The sequence below is a fragment of the Salvelinus namaycush genome, chromosome 23 (genome assembly GCF_016432855.1).
Source record: "Salvelinus namaycush isolate Seneca chromosome 23, SaNama_1.0, whole genome shotgun sequence".
NCBI classification, from domain to species: Eukaryota; Metazoa; Chordata; class Actinopteri; order Salmoniformes; family Salmonidae; genus Salvelinus; species Salvelinus namaycush.
In genome coordinates, this window is record NC_052329.1 from 2,263,268 (window position 1) to 2,283,354 (window position 20,087).

Genomic DNA, 20,087 nt, shown 5'->3' on the forward strand with positions numbered 1-20,087 from the left:
ATAGGGCTCTGGTCAAACTTAGTGCGCAATGTAGGCAATAGGGTCCCCTCTCTCAACCACCAGACTGTGTCTGTCATTATGAAATCACTGACTGCCCACACCTGTCTCTCTCTGTCTCTCTGTGTGTGTGTGTGTGTGTGTGTGCGTGTGTGAGATATATATACTCAGTTACAATATCAGATATCAACCTTGTATTTTAGCCTGGTCCTATACAATGTTAGCGGTGTGATATTGTTGTTGCCTACACATTTCAAGTCCTATCCCGTCCCCAACCCACTGAATAGCCAACTTTTCTTTATCATTGACAAGTTGTATTTGTCGAATGCTTCGTAAACAGCAGGTGTCGACTAACAGTGAAATGCTTATTTGTTGGGCTCTTCCCAACAATGCAGAGAGAAAAATATAGAAATAACCACTATAATAACATAAGGAATACATTCCCAATGCTATATACACAGGATACCCGTCCCGAGTCGATGTGCATGGCTACGAGGTAGTTGAGGTAGATATATACATATAGGGAGGGATAAAGTGACTATGCAACAAGGGGTACCAGTACCGAGTCGATGGGTACGAGGTAGATATATACAGTACATATAGGGAGGGATAAAGTGACTATGCAACAGGGGGTACCAGTACCGAGTCGATGGGTACGAGGTAATTGATTTAGATATGTACATATAGGTAGGGATGAAGTGACTATGCAACAAGGGGTACCAGTACCGAGTCGATGGGTACGAGGTAGATATATACAGTACATATAGGTAGGGATAAAGTGACTATGCAACAAGGGGTACCAGTACCGAGTCGATGGGTACGAGGTAGATATATACAGTACATATAGGGAGGGATAAAGTGACTATGCAACAAGGGGTACCAGTACCGAGTCGATGGGTACGAGGTAGATATATACAGTACATATAGGGAGGGATAAAGTGACTATGCAACAGGGGGTACCAGTACCGAGTCGATGGGTACGAGGTAATTGATTTAGATATGTACATATAGGTAGGGATGAAGTGACTATGCAACAAGGGGTACCAGTAACGAGTCGATGGGGACGAGGTAATTGATTTAGATATGTACATATAGGTAGGGATGAAGTGACTATGCAACAGGGGGTACCAGTACCGAGTCGATGGGTACGAGGTAATTGATTTAGATATGTACATATAGGTAGGGATGAAGTGACTATGCAACAGGGGGTACCAGTACCGAGTCGATGGGTACGAGGTAATTGATTTAGATATGTACATATAGGTAGGGATGAAGTGACTATGCAACAGGGGGTACCAGTACCGAGTCGATGGGTACGAGGTAGATATATACAGTACATATAGGTAGGGATGAAGTGACTATGCAACAGGGGGTACCAGTACCGAGTCGATGGGTACGAGGTAATTGATTTAGATATGTACATATAGGTAGGGATGAAGTGACTATGCAACAGGGGGTACCAGTACCGAGTCGATGGGTACGAGGTAATTGATTTAGATATGTACATATAGGGAGGGATAAAGTGACTATGCAACAGGGGGTACCAGTACCGAGTCGATGGGTACGAGGTAATTGATTTAGATATGTACATATAGGTAGGGATGAAGTGACTATGCAACAGGGGGTACCAGTACCGAGTCGATGGGTACGAGGTAGATATATACAGTACATATAGGTAGGGATGAAGTGACTATGCAACAGGGGGTACCAGTACCGAGTCGATGGGTACGAGGTAATTGATTTAGATATGTACATATAGGTAGGGATGAAGTGACTATGCAACAGGGGGTACCAGTACCGAGTCGATGGGTACGAGGTAATTGATTTAGATATGTACATATAGGGAGGGATAAAGTGACTATGCAACAAGGGGTACCAGTACCGAGTCGATGGGTACGAGGTAATTGATTTAGATATGTACATATAGGTAGGGATGAAGTGACTATGCAACAGGGGGTACCAGTACCGAGTCGATGGGTACGAGGTAGATATATACAGTACATATAGGGAGGGATAAAGTGACTATGCAACAAGGGGTACCAGTACCGAGTCGATGGGTACGAGGTAGATATATACAGTACATATAGGTAGGGATAAAGTGACTATGCAACAAGGGGTACCAGTACCGAGTCGATGGGTACGAGGTAGATATATACAGTACATATAGGTAGGGATAAAGTGACTATGCAACAAGGGGTACCAGTACCGAGTCGATGGGTACGAGGTAGATATATACAGTACATATAGGGAGGGATAAAGTGACTATGCAACAAGGGGTACCAGTACCGAGTCGATGGGTACGAGGTAATTGATTTAGATATGTACCTATAGGTAGGGATGAAGTGACTATGCAACAGGGGGTACCAGTACCGAGTCGATGGGTACGAGGTAATTGATTTAGATATGTACATATAGGTAGGGATGAAGTGACTATGCAACAGGGGGTACCAGTACCGAGTCGATGGGTACGAGGTAGATATATACAGTACATATAGGGAGGGATAAAGTGACTATGCAACAAGGGGTACCAGTACCGAGTCGATGGGTACGAGGTAGATATATACAGTACATATAGGGAGGGATAAAGTGACTATGCAACAAGGGGTACCAGTACCGAGTCGATGGGTACGAGGTAGATATATACAGTACATATAGGGAGGGATAAAGTGACTATGCAACAGGGGGTACCAGTACCGAGTCGATGGGTACGAGGTAGATATATACAGTACATATAGGGAGGGATAAAGTGACTATGCAACAGGATAGATAATAACAACTTCAGCAGCAACGTATCTGATGAGTCACAAGAGTTAGTACATAAAGGGTTAATGCTGGTAGTTAAATAGTTAACCAATAGCTACCTGGACTAACTATGTATCAGTCTTATGGCTTGGGGGTAGAAGCTGTTCAGGGTCCTGTGGGTTCCAGACTTGATGTATCGGTACCGCTTTCTGTGTGGTAGCAGAGAGAACAGTCTATGACTTGGGTGGCTGGAATCTTTGAAAATGTTTAGGGCCTTCCTCTGACACCGCCTGGTATAGAGGTCCTGGATGGCAGGAAGCTCGGCCCCAGTGATGTACTGTGTTGTTCGCACTACCCTCTGTAGCCTCTTGCGGTCGGATGCCAAGCAGTGGCCGTACCAGGCGGTGATGCAGCCAGTCAAGATGCTTTGAATGGTGCAGCTTTAGAACGTTTTATGGGTCTGAGGACCCATGCCAAATCTTTCCAGCCTCCTGAGGCGGAAGAGGTATTTGTCATGCCTTCTTCATGACTGTGTTGGTGTGTCGGGAACATGATAATTCCTTAGTGATGTGGAGGAACTTGGAGCTCAAGACCCACTCTGCTACAGCCCTGTCGGTGTGGATGAGGGCGTATTCGGCCAGGCTAACCACTGTTGTGTCGTCAGCAAACTTAATAATGCAGGAGGGGACTAAGAACACACCCCTGAGGGGCTCCTGTGTGGAGGATCACCGTGGCAGATGTGTTGTTGCCTACCCTTACCACCTCATCAGGAAGTTGAGGATCCAGACAGTCAAAGTATTTCATGGCTACAGATGTGCGTGCTACGGGGCGATAGTCATTTAGACAAGTTACCTTGGCATTCTTGGGCATAGGGACTATGGTCATCTGCTTGAAACATGTAGGTATTACAGACTGGGTCAGGGAGAGGTCGAAAATGTCAGAGAATACACTTGCCAGCTGGTCAGCGCATCTTCTGAACACATGTCCTGGTTATCCGTTTTGCCCCGCGGCCTTGTGAATTTTAAGCTGTTTTAAGGTCTTACTCACATCGGCTACGGAGAGCGAGATCACACAGTTGTCCGGAACAACTGGTGCTCTCATGCATGGTTCAGTGTTGCTTGCCTCGAAGTGAGCATAGAAGGTATTTAGCTCGTCTGGTAGGCTCGTATTACTGTGCAGCTCATGGCTAGGTTTCCCTATGTAATCCGTGATAGTTTGCAAGCCTTGCCACATCCGATGAGCATCAACGCCGGCGTAGTAGGAGTCAATCTTAGTCCTGTATTGACATTTTGACTGTTTGATGGCTCGTTGTTGGTCGTAGCGAGATTTCTTGTAAGTGTCTGGATTAGTTTCCCACTCCTTGAAAGCGGCAGCTCTACCCTTTAGCTCAGTCCGGATGTTGCCTGTGATCCATGGCTTCTGGTTGGGATATGTACGTACGGTCACTGTGGAGTCAACGTCGGTGATGCAATCATTAATGAAGCCGTTGACTGAGGTGGTATACTCCAATGCCATCGGATGAATCCTGGAACATATTCCAGTCTGTGCTAGCGATGCAGTCCTGTAGCTTAGCATCCGCTTCATTGGACTCCTTCTGTATCGAATGTGTCACTGGTACTTCCTGTTTGAGTTTTTGCTTGTGAGCAGGAATCAGGAGGATAGAGTTATGGTCAGATTTGTCAAATGGAGGGTGAGGGAGAGCTTTTCCTACGGGTAGAAATGAGATAAGACCCACATTAAAAAAACAAACATAGGATATTACAGTTCTCGAACGGAACTCTCCATCCTGTTCCGCATGACAATGAACAAACACAGAGAGCAGTTGCACAAACAGACTGGATCAGACCAGTGAAGTCCTGGGTGTTGAACGCCAATGTATTCTGAGTGGGAGGTAGAACCATCCATCCTGGCCTAACCACCATCCGTCCAGCTGTCTTCCTCCATACGGAAGCAGTAGTCTTACCTCGCTACCTCAAACACAATTATGTCAATTATGTCATTTCTAAATGCAATTATCTCAGAGAGATGGTACATCTAGTTGGCCTGTCTTTAAGTACCCTTCCCAAAGTGCAGTAAATAATTCAACGTATGTTCCTACTGCTTTTGTTGTGACGTACGTACCCTATATAATGGGGATTGATGATTGATATACTCATTGTGACGTACGTACCCTATATAATGGGGATTGATGATTGATATACTCATTGTGACGTACGTACCCTATATAATGGGGATTGATGTTTGATATACTCATTGTGACGTACGTACCCTATATAATGGGGATTGATGTTTGATATACTCATTGTGACGTACGTACCCTATATAATGGGGATTGATGTTTGATATACTCATTGTGACGTACGTACCCTGTATAATAGGGATTGATATACTCATTGTGACGTACGTACCCTGTATAATAGGGATTGATATACTCATTGTGACGTACGTACCCTATATAATGGGGATTGATATACTCATTGTGACGTACGTACCCTATATAATGGGGATTGATGTTTGATATACTCATTGTGACGTACGTACCCTATATAATGGGGATTGATGTTGGATATACTCATTGTGCCGTACGTACCCTATATAATGGGGATTGATATACTCATTGTGACGTACGTACCCTATATAATGGGGATTGGTGTTTGATATACTCATTGTGACGTACATACCCTATATAATGGGGATTGATATACTCATTGTGACGTACATACCCTATATAATGGGGATTGATATACTCATTGTGACGTACATACCCTATATAAATGGGGATTGGTGTTTGATATACTCATTGTGACGTACATACCCTATATAATGGGGATTGGTGTTTGATATACTCATTGTGACGTACGTACCCTATATAATGGGGATTGGTGTTTGATATACTCATTGTGACGTACGTACCCTATATAATGGGGATTGATGATTGATATACTCATCACGGAGGTCCTTGACCAATCACAGCTTTCCAGTGGGTCCAGAACTCCTGGGGTTTTAACATTTTCTTTCAAGCATGTTTGGTGTGAGAACAAAATGAGAAGAGAAGAGAAAATAGGAGGAGAGGGGAGAATAGAGAGGAGGGGAGAATAGAGAGGAGGGGAGAATAGAGAGGAGGGGAGAATAGAGAGGAGGGGAGAATAGAGAGGAGGGGAGAATAGAGAGGAGGGGAGAATAGAGAGGAGGGGAGAGGAGACGAGGGGAGAGGAGACGAGGGGAGAGGAGACGAGGGGAGAGGAGTGGAGGGGAGAGAAGAGGAGAGAGACGAGAGGAAAGGAGAGAAGAGGGGAGAGGAGTTGAGAGGAGTAGAGGGGAGAGGAGAGGAGAGGAGAAAGGAAAAAGGAGGAGGGGAGGGGAAAGGAGGGGAGGGTAGGTGGAGAGGACAAGAGACTATCGTTCATACACATAGTGATAGTAGTGAATGTGAATCCATAACCTTCCAATACTGTGGGGAGTCCTGATTCAGTTTCTGATCACCAGCTCTGTCCATCTGCAGTACAAAGTCCTCTGGACTGGCAGACTTAGCCTGTGTCCCAAATGGCACCCTATTTGTCAAAAGTAGTTCACTATAGGGAAGAGGGTGTCACGCCCTGATCTGTCTCACCTGTCCTCGTTATTGGCTCCACCCCCTCCAGGTGTCGCTGATTTTCCCCAGTGTATTTATCCCTGTGTTTCCTGTCTCTCTGTACCAGTGTATTTATCCCTGTGTTTCCTGTCTCTCTGTGCCAGTGTATTTATCCCTGTGTTTCCTGTCTCTCTGTGCCAGTGTATTTATCCCTGTGTTTCCTGTCTCTCTGTACCAGTGTATTTATCCCTGTGTTTCCTGTCTCTCTGTGCCAGTGTATTTATCCCTGTGTTCCCTGTCTCTCTGTGCCAGTGTATTTATCCCTGTGTTTCCTGTCTCTCTGTGGCAGTGTATTTATCCCTGTGTTTCCTGTCTCCCTGTACCAGTGTATTTATCCCTGTGTTTCCTGTCTCTCTGTGCCAGTGTATTTATCCCTGTGTTTCCTGTCTCTCTGTACCAGTGTATTTATCCCCGTGTTTCCTGTCTCTCTGTACCAGTGTATTTATCCCCGTGTTTCCTGTCTCTCTGTGCCAGTGTATTTATCCCTGTGTTTCCTGTCTCTCTGTGCCAGTGTATTTATCCCTGTGTTTCCTGTCTCTCTGTGCCAGTGTATTTATCCCTGTGTTTCCTGTCTCTCTGTACCAGTGTATTTATCCCTGTGTTTCCTGTCTCTCTGTACCAGTGTATTTATCCCTGTGTTTCCTGTCTCTCTGTACCAGTGTATTTATCCCTGTGTTTCCTGTCTCTCTGTGCCAGTTCGTCTTGTATGTTAGTCAAGTCAACCAGTGTGTTTTTCCCGTACTCCTTTTGCTATTCTCTTTTTGATAGTCTTCCCGGTTTTGACCCATGCCTGACTCTGGACTACTTTCCCGCCTGCCTGATCATCCTGCCTGCCCTTCAGACCTTTTTGGACTCTGAACTGGTTTTGACCCTTCTGTCAGTCCACGACCATTCTCTTGCCTTAAAATATTTATTAATCCATTAGGGTAAGACTCCAACCATCTGCCTCCTGTGTCTGGATCTGGGTCTTGCCTTGTGTCATGATATAGGGTGCCATTTGAAATGCATCCTACTGTTGGCCCACCCCAATTAAAGCATTAACAGGACAGTTTGTTACACAGAGCCTGAGCAGAGAGGTTTGAACATAAAGTTACATTTAAAAGTCTACGGTATAAACACATAGTTACTGTTAGAAGGCTGCAGTATGAACATAGTTACAGTTAGAAGGCTGCAGTATGAACATACAGTTACTGTTAGAAGGCTGCAGTATGAACATAGTTACTGTTAGAAGGCTGCAGTATGAACATACAGTTAAAGGCTGCAGTATGAACATAGCTACTGTTAGATGGCTGCAGTATGAACATACAGTTAAAGGCTGCAGTATGAACATAGCTACTGTTAGATGGCTGCAGTATGAACATAGTTACAGTTAGATGGCTGCAGTATGAACATAGTTACAGTTAGAAGGCTGCAGTATGAACATACAGTTAGAAGGCTGCAGTATGAACATACAGCTACTGTTAGAAGGCTGCAGTATGAACATACACTTACTGTTAGAAGGCTGCAGTATGAACATACAGTTAGAAGGCTGCAGTATGAACATACAGCTACTGTTAGAAGGCTGCAGTATGAACATAGTTACAGTTAGAAGGCTGCAGTATGAACATACAGTTACTGTTAGAAGGCTGCAGTATGAACATAGTTACAGTTAGAAGGCTGCAGTATGAACATACAGTTACTGTTAGAAGGCTGCAGTATGAACATAGCTACTGTTAGATGGCTGCAGTATGAACATAGTTACAGTTAGATGGCTGCAGTATGAACATAGTTACAGTTAGATGGCTGCAGTATGAACATAGTTACAGTTAGAAGGCTGCAGTATGAACATACAGTTAGAAGGCTGCAGTATGAACATAGTTACTGTTAGAAGGCTGCAGTATGAACATAGTTACAGTTAGAAGGCTGCAGTATGAACATAGTTACTGTTAGAAGGCTGCAGTATGAACATACAGTTAGAAGGCTGCAGTATGAAGGCTGCAGTATGAACATACAGTTTCTGTTAAAAGGCTGCAGTATGAACATACACTTACTGTTAGAAGGCTGCAGTATGAACATACAGTTAGAAGGCTGCAGTATGAACATACAGTTACTGTTAGAAGGCTTCAGTATGACCATACATTTATTGTTAGTAGGCTGTAGTATGAACATAGTTACTGTTAGAAGACTGCAGTATGAACACAGTTACTGTTAGAAGACTGCAGTATGAACATAGTTACTGTTAGAAGGTTGCAGTATGAACATAGTTACAGTTAGAAGGCTGCAGTATGGTCATACAGTTAGAAGGCTGTAGTATGAACATAGTTACTGTTAGCAGGCTGCAGTATGAACATAGTTACTGTTAGATGGCTGCAGTATGAACATAGTTACTGTTAGAAGGCTGCAGTATGATCATAGTTACTGTTAGAAGGCTGCAGTATGAACATAGTACTGTTAGAAGGCTGCAGTATGAACATACAGTTAGAAGGCTGCAGTATGAACATAGTTACTGTTAGAAGGCTGCAGTATGAACATAGTTACTGTTAGAAGGCTGCAGTATGAACATAGTTACTGTTAGAAGGCTGCAGTATGAACATAGTTACTGTTAGAAGGCTGCAGTATGAACATAGTTACAGTTAGAAGGCTGCAGTATGAACATAGTTACTGTTAGAAGGCTGCAGTATGAACATAGTTACTGTTAGAAGGCTGCAGTATGAACATACAGTTAGAAGGCTGCAGTATGAACATACAGTTACTGTTAGAAGGCTGCAGTATGAACATAGTTACAGTTAGAAGGCTGCAGTATGAACATACAGTTAGAAGGCTGCAGTATGAACATACAGTTACTGTTAGAAGGCTGCAGTATGAACATAGTTACAGTTAAAGGCTGCAGTATGAACATACAGTTACTGTTAGAAGGCTGCAGTATGAACATACAGTTAGATATACAGTTAGTTAGGCCGTCATTGTAAATAAGAATTTGTTTTTAACTTACTTGCCTTGTTAAATAAAAATGTCTGAGTCCAGGCTACCATAAACCAGCCTCTCAAACTCTCTCTGACCTGAGAGTCCATGCTACCATAAACCAGCCTCTCTAACTTTCTGACCTGAGAATCCAGGCTACCATTAACCAGCCTCTCTAACTTTCTGACCTGAGTGTCCAGGCTACCATAAACCAGCCTCTCAAACTCTCTCTGACCTGAGAGTGCAGGCTACCATAAACCAGCCTCTCTAACTTTCTGACCTGAGAGTCCAGGCTACCATAAACCAGCCTCTCTAACTTTCTGACCTGAGAATCCAGGCTACCATTAACCAGCATCTAACTCTCTCTGTATGTTTTGGATGTTCAGATGGATCAATGAGGACCGTCACACCATGCTACGACAGACGCTGGCCAAGACACGGAGGCTGGGCATGCGGGGGCCGGCCTACATGTTCAGCGCCCGCTCAGCCAGCCTATCCCTGACCGAGGAGCGCTTCCTGGACGCGGCGGAGTACGGCAACATCCCCGGGGTCCGCAAGATGCTGGAGGAACTTCCTGAACTCAACGTCAACTGTGTGGACTACATGGGCCAGAATGCATTACAGCTGGCGGTGGCCAATGAGCATCTAGAGGTTACGGAGCTGTTACTGAATAAGGATAATCTGGCCAGGATAGGGGATGCTCTTCTGTTGGCTATCAGTAAAGGATACATTAGGATAGTGGAGGCTATATTGAGTCACAGGTCCTTCGCAGATACACAAAGGCTCGTCAACAGTCCTGGCCAAGCAGAGACACAAGACGACTTCTTCTCCTATGACGAGGATGGTACACGGTTCTCTCATGACATCACCCCCATCATCCTGGCCTCTCACTGCCATGAGTACGAGGTAGTACACATCCTCCTGAGGAAGGACGCCCGTATCGAGCGACCACACGACTACCTCTGTAAGTGTGGCACCTGCAGCTACCACCAGAACCATGACTCGTTCAGCCACTCTCGGTCCCGTATCAATGCCTATAAAGGCCTGGCCAGCCCGGCCTACATGTCTCTCTCTAGCAAAGACCCTGTGATGGCTGCCCTGGAGCTGAGCAACGAGCTGGCTGTCCTGGCTAACATCGAGAAGGAGTTTAAGGTACTGCAATGGGAGCATGACTCGCCCCGTCAAGTAATTCAGTTATATGTCAAAATTGTGTCCTTGCTAATGAAATTAGAAGTTGTTTTTTATTAACAGACCTTGATCAAAATGACTGCAGAGTCTGGTCATGAGAGGTGGGCAAAAGATATACAGCTGGTTTTCTGACCCAGGTTAAACCTACTCCTAGCCTAAAAACGACACTCTATTGGAAGTGTTTTTTAATGTCTAGTACTCCGCAATCTCTGTTGGGAAAACTGTCCCATAAGGGTGTTGTTCTTCTAATATATTTGCTGTGGTTGCATCCCCTTTAAACCACACCTTTTCCCCTGAGAGAAAGAGAGGAGTGATCATCATGAATCATTTATTATATTATATTCTGAATCATTTCACAGCTATTTCATGCAACCTTCTATAGCTTTCCTGTATGTCTAGAGTAATATCTCCATGGGAACAGCTTTCCTGTATGTCTAGAGTAATATCTCCATGGGAACAGCTTTCCTGTATGTCTAGAGTAATATCTCCATGGAAGCAGCTTTCCTGTATGTCTAGAGTAATATCTCCATGGAAACAGCTTTCCTGTATGTCTAGAGTAATATCTCCATGGGAACAGCTTTCCTGTATGTCTAGAGTAATATCTCCATGGGAACAGCTTTCCTGTATGTCTAGAGTAATATCTCCATGGAAGCAGCTTTCCTGTATGTCTAGAGTAATATCTCCATGGAAACAGCTTTCCTGTATGTCTAGAGTAATATCTCCATGGGAACAGCTTTCCTGTATGTCTAGAGTAATATCTCCATGGAAACAGCTTTCCTGTATGTCTAGAGTAATATATCCATGGAAACAGCTTTCCTGTATGTCTAGAGTAATATCTCCATGGGAACAGCTTTCCTGTATGTCTAGAGTAATATCTCCATGGAAACAGCTTTCCTGTATGTCTAGAGTAATATCTCCATGGAAACAGCTTTCCTGTATGTCTAGAGTAATATCTCCATGGGAACAGCTTTCCTGTATGTCTAGAGTAATATCTCCATGGAAACAGCTTTCCTGTATGTCTAGAGTAATATCTCCATGGGAACAACTTTCCTGTGTGTCTAGAGTAATATCTCCATGGGAACAGCTTTCCTGTATGTCTAGAGTAATATCTCCATGGGAACAGCTTTCCTGTATGTCTAGAGTAATATCTCCATGGGAACAGCTTTCCTGTATGTCTAGAGTAATATCTCCATGGGAACAGCTTTCCTGTATGTCTAGAGTAATATCTCCATGGAAACAGCTTTCCTGTATGTCTAGAGTAATATCTCCATGGAAACAGATTTCCTGTATGTCTAGAGTAATATCTCCATGGAAACAGATTTCCTGTATGTCTAGAGTAATATCTCCATGGAAACAGCTTTCCTGTATGTCTAGAGTAATACACTACATGACCAAAAGTATATGGACACCTGCCCGTCAAACATCATGGACATTAATATGGAGTTGGTCCCTCCTTTGCTGCTATAACAGCCCCCAGTCTTCTGGAAATGCTTTCCACTAGATGTTGGAACATTGCTGCGGGGACTTGCTTCGATTCAGCCACAAGAGCATTAGTGAGCTTGGACACTGATGTTGGGTGATTAGGCCTGGCTCGCAGTCGGCGTTCCAATTCATCCCAAAGGTGTTTGATGGGGTTGAGGTCAGGGCTCTGAGCAGGCCAGTCAAGTTCTTCCACACCGATCTCAACCATACATTTCTGTATGGACCTCACTTTGTGCACGATGACATTGTCATGCTGAAACGGGAAAGGGCCTTCTCCAAACTGTTGCCACAAAGTTGGAAGAACAGAATCTTCTAGAATGTCATTGTATGCTGCAGCGTTAAGATTTCCCTTCACTGGAATTAAGGGTCCCAATCCATGAAAAACAGCCCCAGACCATTATTCCTCCTCCACCAAACTTTACAGTTGGCAGTAAGACTTCAGACAGGTAGCGTTTTCCTGGCTTCCCAGAATTGTCCGTTGAACTGCCAGATGGTGAAGCGTGATTCATCACTCCAGAGAACACGTTTCCACTGCTCCAGAGTCCAATGGCGGTGAGCTTTACACCACTCCAGCCAATGCTTGGCATTGTGCATGGTGATCATAGGCTTGTGTGCGGCTGCTCGGCCATGGAAATCCATTTCCTGAAGCTCCCGACAAACAGTTCTTGTGCTGACGTTGCTTCCAGAGGCAGATTGGAAGTCGGTAGTGAGTTTCAACCGAGGTCCCGTTCTGTGAACTTGTGTGGTCTACCACTTCGCGGATGAGCCGTTATTGCTCCTAGACGTTTCCACTTCACAATAACAGCATTTACAGTTGACCGGGCAGCTCTAGCAGGGTAGATATTTGACGAACTGACTTGTTGGAAAGGTGGCATCCTATGACGGTGCCACGTTAAAAGTCACTGAGCTCTTCAGTAATACCTTCCTGTACCTGCTAACAGTCAGTATCTGGATAATGTGTGAAATGCTTGATAATGTATGTGATATCAACAGAGAAGTATATTTTCTGGGTGATTTAAATATTGACTGACTTTCATCAGGCTTCCCACTCAAGAGAAAGCTTCACATTGTAACTAGTGCCTGCAACCTGGTTCAGGTTATCAATCAACCTACCAGTGTAGTTACAAACAGCACAGATAAAAATACACCTTATGGAACAGCGGGGACTGTGAAGCAACACAAACATAGGTACAGACACATGCATACACACACATGATAACATACGCACTATACACACACACACACACACACACACACACACACACACACACACACACACACACACACACACACACACACACACACACACACGATAACATACACACTATACATACACATGGATTTAGTACTGTAGATATGTGGTAGTGGAGTATGGGCCTGAGGGCACACACTTAGTGTGTTGTGAAATCTGTTGTGAAATGTGTTACCTAGCTGCTGCCTTGGCAGGAACTAATGGGGATCCATAATAAGCCCCAGGAAGAGTAACTGCTGCCTTGGCAGGAACTAATGGGGATCCATAATAAACCCCAGGAAGAGTAGCTGCTGCCTTGGCAGGAACTAATGGGGATCCATAATAAACCCCAGGAAGAGTAGCTGCTGCCTTGGCAGGAACTAATGGGGATCCATAATAAACCCCAGGAAGAGTAGCTGCTGCCTTGGCAGGAACATATGGGGATCCATAATAAACCCCAGGAAGAGTAGCTGCTGACTTGGCAGGAACTAATGGGGATCCAAAATAAACCCCAGGAAGAGTAGCTGCTGCCTTGGCAGGAACTAATGGGGATCCATAATAAACCCCAGGAAGAGTAGCTGCTGCCTTGGCAGGAACTAATGGGGATCCATAATAAACCCCAGGAAGAGTAGCTGCTGCCTTGGCAGGAACTAATGGGGATCCATAATAAACCCCAGGAAGAGTAGCTGCTGACTTGGCAGGAACTAATGGGGATCCAAAATAAACCCCAGGAAGAGTAGCTGCTGCCTTGGCAGGAACTAATGGGATCCATAATAAACCCCAGGAAGAGTAGCTGCTGCCTTGGCAGGAACTAATGGGGATCCATAATAAACCCCAGGAAGAGTAGCTGCTGCCTTGACAGGAACTAATGGGGATCCATAATAAACCCCAGGAAGAGTAGCTGCTGCCTTGGCAGGAACTAATGGGGATCCATAATAAACCCCAGGAAGAGTAGCTGCTGCCTTGGCAGGAACTAATGGGGATCCTTAATAAAATCCCAGGAAGAGTAGCTGCTGCCTTGACAGGAACTAACAGGGATCCATAATAAAATCCCAGGAAGAGTAGCTGCTGCCTTGGCAGGAACTAATGGGGATCCATAATAAACCCCAGGAAGAGTATCTGCTGCCTTGGCAGGAACTAATAGGGATCCATAATAAACCCCAGGAAGAGTAGCTGCTGCCTTGGCAGGAACTAATGGGGATCCATAATAAACCCCAGGAAGAGTAGCTGCTGCCTTGGCAGGAACTAATGGGGATCCATGATAAACCCCAGGAAGAGTAGCTGCTGCCTCGGCAGGAACTAATGGGGATCCATAATAAACCCCAGGAAGAGTTGCTGCTGCCTTGGCAGGAACTAATGGGGATCCATAATAAACCCCAGGAAGAGTTGCTGCTGCCTTGGCAGGAACTAATGGGGATCCATGGATCTAATGGATATTGAAATCATTCACCCATTATCATTGATGATCCCTTTACTCAGTGTCTTTGCTGTAAGGTGTTGTTTATTTTGATGAGCATGATATTCCACAGGGAAAAGGGCAGGTAGGCAGAATAAAGGTGGCCGGATTGTTGAATGTGTCAGAAGTGCGGTCAGGAAAATGTACTGCAATACGTTAAGCTGTTGCTATAGAAACCTGGATGTGCATCCCGAATGGCACCCTATTTCCTGTATAGTGCACTACTTTTGACCAGGAAGTAGTGTACTATATAGGGAATAGGGTGTCATTTGGGATACATGCCTGGAGTACTGTATGAATAATATTACTTTTGTCTGAAACTAAGCTGTGTTTGTACATAATGAATATTTGTGAGGATGTGGGTGTACCTGGTGTGACCTGTGTTTAGCATGTCTGTGGCCTTTTGACTACACGTAGGTGTACAGTGCTTGTTCCAGATACAGTGCATTCGAAAAGTATTCAGACTCCTTGACTTTTTCCACATTTTGTTACGTTAATGCCTTATTCTAAAATTGATTACATCGTTTTTTTCCCTCTCATCAATCTACACACAATACCCCATAATGACAAAGCAAAAACCGGTTTTAAGAAATGTTTGCAAGTACATAAAAATGAAAATATTACATTAACATAAGTATTCAGACCCAGGACTTTGTTGAAGCACATTTGGCAGCAATTACAGCCTCAAGTCTTCTTGGGTATGACGCTACAAGCTTGGCACACCTGAATTTGGGGTGTTTCTCCCATTCTTCTCTACAGATCTTCTCAAGCTCTGTCAGGTTGGATGGGGAGCGTCACTGCACAGCTATTTTCCGATCTCTCCAGAAATGTTTGATCGGGTTCAACTCCGGGCTTTGGCTGGGACACTCACGGACATTCAGAGACTTGTCCCAAAGCCACTCCTGCGTTGTCTTGGCTGTGTGCTTAGGGTTGTTGTCCTGCTGGAAAGTGAACCTTCACCCAGTCTGAGGTCCTGAGCTCTCTGGAGCAGGTTTTCATCAAGGATCGCTCTGTACTTTGCTCCATTCATCTTTCCCTCGATCCTGACTAGTCTCCCAGTCCCTGCAGCTGAAAAACATCCTCACAGCATGATGCTGCCACCACCGCGCTTCACCGTAGGGACGGTGCCAGGTTTCCTCCAGATGTAACACTTGGCATTCAGGACAAAGAGTTCAATCTTGGTTTCATCACACCAGATAATCTTGTTTCTCATTGGTGCCTTTTGGTAAACTCCAAGCAGGCTGTCATGTGCCTTTTACTGAGGACTGGCTTCCGTCTGGCCACTTTACTGCAAAGGCCTGATTGGTAGAGTGCTGCAGGAATGGTTGTCCTTCTGGAAGATTCTGTCATCTCCACAGAGGAACTCTGGATCTATGTCAGAGTGACCATCAGGTTCTTGGTCACCTCTCTGACCAATGCCCTTCTCCCCAGATTACTCAGTTTGGGCGGGCGGCCAGCTCTTTGTGGTTCCAAACTTCTTCCATTTAAGAATGATGGAGGCCACTGTGTTCTTGGGGACCTTCAATGCTGCAGAAATATTTTGGTACCCTTCCCCAGTTCTGTGCCTCGACACAATCCTGTCTTGGAGCTCTTCTGACAATTCCTTCGACCTCATTGCTTGGTTTTTGCATTGACTGTCAACTGTGGTACCTTATATAGACAGGTGTGCCTTTCCAAATCATGTCAAATCAATTGAATTTACAGGAGGACTCCAATCAAGTTGTAGAAACATCTCAAGGATGATCAATGGAAACAGGATGCACCTGAGCTCAATGTAGAGTCTCATAACAATGGGTCTGAATACTTATTTAAATAAGGTACTTCTGTTTTTTATTTTTTATATATAAATCTGAAACAATTTCTACAAACCTGTTTTCACTTTGTCATTATGGGGTATTGTGTGTAGATTGGTGAGGATTTGTATTTATTTAATCATTTTTAGAATAAGGCTATACTCCTGAGTGGTGCAATGGTCTAAGGCACTGCATCTCAGTTCAAGAAGCGTCATTACACTTCCTGGTTCAAATCCAGGCTGTTTCACATCCGGCCGTGATTGGTAGTCCCATAGGGTGGTACACAATTGGCCCGGGTTTGGCCGGGGTAGGCCGTCATTGTAAATAAGAATTTGTTCTTAACTGACTTGCCTAGTTAAATAAAAGTTGGGGGGGGGGGGGTCAAGGGGTCTGAATATTTTCCGAATGCGCTGTAAAGTCATTAAGAGCATCAACTAGCTGATTTCTGTCATACTTCAACAGATGGTGGTTGTTTCAAAGGACAGTTCTGTTTGTCATGTCACAATGCTGTAAGACATCATTCTTAACTCATGTCACAATGCTGTAAGACATCATTCTTAACTCATGTCACAATGCTGTAAGACATCATTCTTAACTCATGTCACAATGCTTTAAGACATCAGTCTTAACTCATGTCACAATGCTGTAAGACATCATTCTTAACTCATGTCACAATGCTGTAAGACATCAGTCTTAACTCATGTCACAATGCTTTAAGACATCAGTCTTAACTCATGTCACAATGCTGTAAGACAGCATTCTTAACTCATGTCACAATGCTGTAAGACATCATTCTTAACTCATGTCACAATGCTTTAAGACATCATTCTTAACTCATGTCACAATGCTTTAAGACATCATTCTTAACTCATGTCACAATGCTGTAAGACAGCATTCTTAACTCATGTCACAATGCTGTAAGACATCATTCTTAACTCATGTCACAATGCTTTAAGACATCATTCTTAACTCATGTCACAATGCTTTAAGACATCATTCTTAACTCATGTCACAATGCTGTAAGACAGCATTCTTAACTCATGTCACAATGCTGTAAGACAGCATTCTTAACTCATGTCACAATGCTTTAAGAAATCATTCTTAACTCATGTCACAATGCTTTAAGACATCATTCTTAACTCATGTTACAATGCTTTAAGACATCATTCTTAACTCATGTCACAATGCTGTAAGACATCATTCTTAACTCATGTCACAATGCTGTAAGACATCATTCTTAACTCATGTCACAATGCTTTAAGACATCATTCTTAACTCATGTCACAATGCTGTAAGACATCATTCTTAACTCATGTCACAATGCTGTAAGACAGCATTCTTAACCATCGTGTTAGTTTTAGTTGTTTATGTGGAATTTTCTGCCAATCACTCCTGAAGAGGTTTGGATTTGAAGCTTTTCTATTCTCATGTTGTGCTGATGATGATGTTTTCTGATTGGAAGGGCTATAGCCTATAGGGTGTGACTGGAGGCTAAGTGTGAGGAAGTACATTTCATGCAGGGTCATTGTATTTCCCTCAGACCTTTGAGAACTAACAGTATGGTACAGACTAATCAAATCAAATCAAATGTATTTATAAAAGCCCTTCTTACATCAGCTGATATCACAAAGTGCTGTACAGAAACCCAGCCTGAAACCCCAAACAGCAAGCAATGCAGGTGTAGAAGCACGGTGGCTAGGAAAAACTCCCTAGAAAGGCCAAAACCTAGGAAGAAACCTAGAGAGGAACCAGGCCATAAATTGTGGTTGCACTTGGAGCTCGGTACCCTTTTAAGTAGACGTTTGTTGAAAAGGTTCTCTCCTTTAACCACTTTCTTTCATTAAATGTTTCTTTCTTCCGTTACAGAAAGATTACAAAGAACTGTCTGTGCAATGTGAAGACTTTGTGGTCGGACTGCTGGACCTGTGCCGTAACACGGAAGAGGTGGAGGCCATCTTGAATGGGGACATTGATGCCAGTGAAAACTATGAGCCACATGGAAGACCAAGCTTTATAAGACTAAAGCTCGCAATAAAATATGAACTGAAGAAGGTGAGGAGAATTGTTATCAGCAGACGTACTGTTGGTGTGGTTGTGGCTCAACAAATGTCTGGATGAGCAAGGATGCTTTTCACTGCCACGATAGGACACAGAAAAGCAATGATTGCCAAGTTAAGAGGGGGGGGGGTCATATGAGGTTTTTTTACTTTTTAATATGTTATTGAGAGACACACACTTTCATCCCTCCACTTATCTCTACTTATCTTTCTCTTCTCATCCCTCCATCGTAGTTCATAGCCCATCCAAACTGCCAGCAGCAACTCATGTCTATCTGGTACGAGAACCTGTCTGGACTGAGACAGCAGACCAACGTTGTCAAGTTTCTGGTAGTTCTGGGTGTAGCTGTTGGACTGCCTGTCCTGGCTCTGCTCTACTGGGTGGCACCGACTAGCAAGGTCAGCGTACACTGCTTATACCTGTAGTGGAAGTGATTTGGAATCATGCTTTTGTGATCAGCTGAAACCCTAGAGACTTGTTGCCCCTCGACTTGTTGCCCCTCGACTTGTTGCCCCTCGAACCCGAATGTTGCCCCTCGAACCCGTAAGGCTGTCCTCCTGGTCTCTGGGGTTCCATAGGGGTACTATTCATCTACCTTAAGGCTGTCCTCCTGGTCTCTGGGGTTCCATAGGGGTACTATTCATCTACCTTAAGGCTGTCCCCCTGGTCTCTGGGGTTCCATCGGGGTACTATTCATCTACCTTAAGGCTGTCCTCCTGGTCTCTGGGGTTCCATAGGGGTACTATTCATCTACCTTAAGGCTGTCCTCCTGGTCTCTGGGGTTCCATCGGGGTACTATTCATCTACCTTAAGGCTGTCCTCCTGGTCTCTGGGGTTCCATAGGGGTACTATTCATCTACCTTAAGGCTGTCCTCCTGGTCTCTGGGGTTCCATAGGGGTACTATTCATATACCTTAAGGCTGTCCCCCGGGTCTCTGGGGTTCCATCGGGGTACTATTCATCTACCTTAAGACTGGTCTCTGGGGTTCCATAGGGGTACTATTCATCTACCTTAAGGCTGTCCTCCTGGTCTCTGGGGTTCCATAGGGGTACTATTCATCTACCTTATGGCTGTCCTCCTGGTCTCTGGGGTTCCATAGGGGTACTATTCATATACCTTAAGGCTGTCCCCCTGGTCTCTGGGGTTCCATAGGGGTACTATTCATATACCTTAAGGCTGTCCCCCTGGTCTCTGGGGTTCCATAGGGGTACTATTCATCTACCTTAATGCTGTCCTCCTGGTCTCTGGGGTTCCATAGGGGTACTATTCATCTACCTTAATGCTGTCCTCCTGGTCTCTGGGGTTCCATAGGGGTACTATTCATCTACCTAAAGGCTGTCCTCCTGGTCTCTGGGGTTCCATAGGGGTACTATTCATCTACCTTAAGGCTGTCCTCCTGGTCTCTGGGGTTCCATCGGGGTACTATTCATCTACCTTAAGGCTGTCCTCCTGGTCTCTGGGGTTCCATCGGGGTACTATTCATCTACCTTAAGGCTGTCCTCCTGGTCTCTGGGGTTCCATCGGGGTACTATTCATCTACCTTAAGGCTGTCCTCCTGGTCTCTGGGG

General features: G+C 44.5%; 1 protein-coding gene across 1 annotated transcript in view; it reads left to right on the forward strand.

The window, feature by feature from the left end:
• Positions 1 to 9,688: 9,688 nt before the first annotated feature.
• The window catches only part of trpc6b (transient receptor potential cation channel, subfamily C, member 6b), a 60,271-nt gene continuing 49,872 nt past the window's right edge, over positions 9,689 to 20,087 (forward strand). The window contains exons 1-3 of the mRNA XM_038962130.1: positions 9,689 to 10,462; positions 18,327 to 18,512; positions 18,752 to 18,916. Of these exons, the coding sequence (XP_038818058.1) occupies positions 9,689 to 10,462; positions 18,327 to 18,512; positions 18,752 to 18,916 (1,125 nt within the window). The remainder of the gene's footprint in view (positions 10,463 to 18,326; positions 18,513 to 18,751; positions 18,917 to 20,087) is intronic.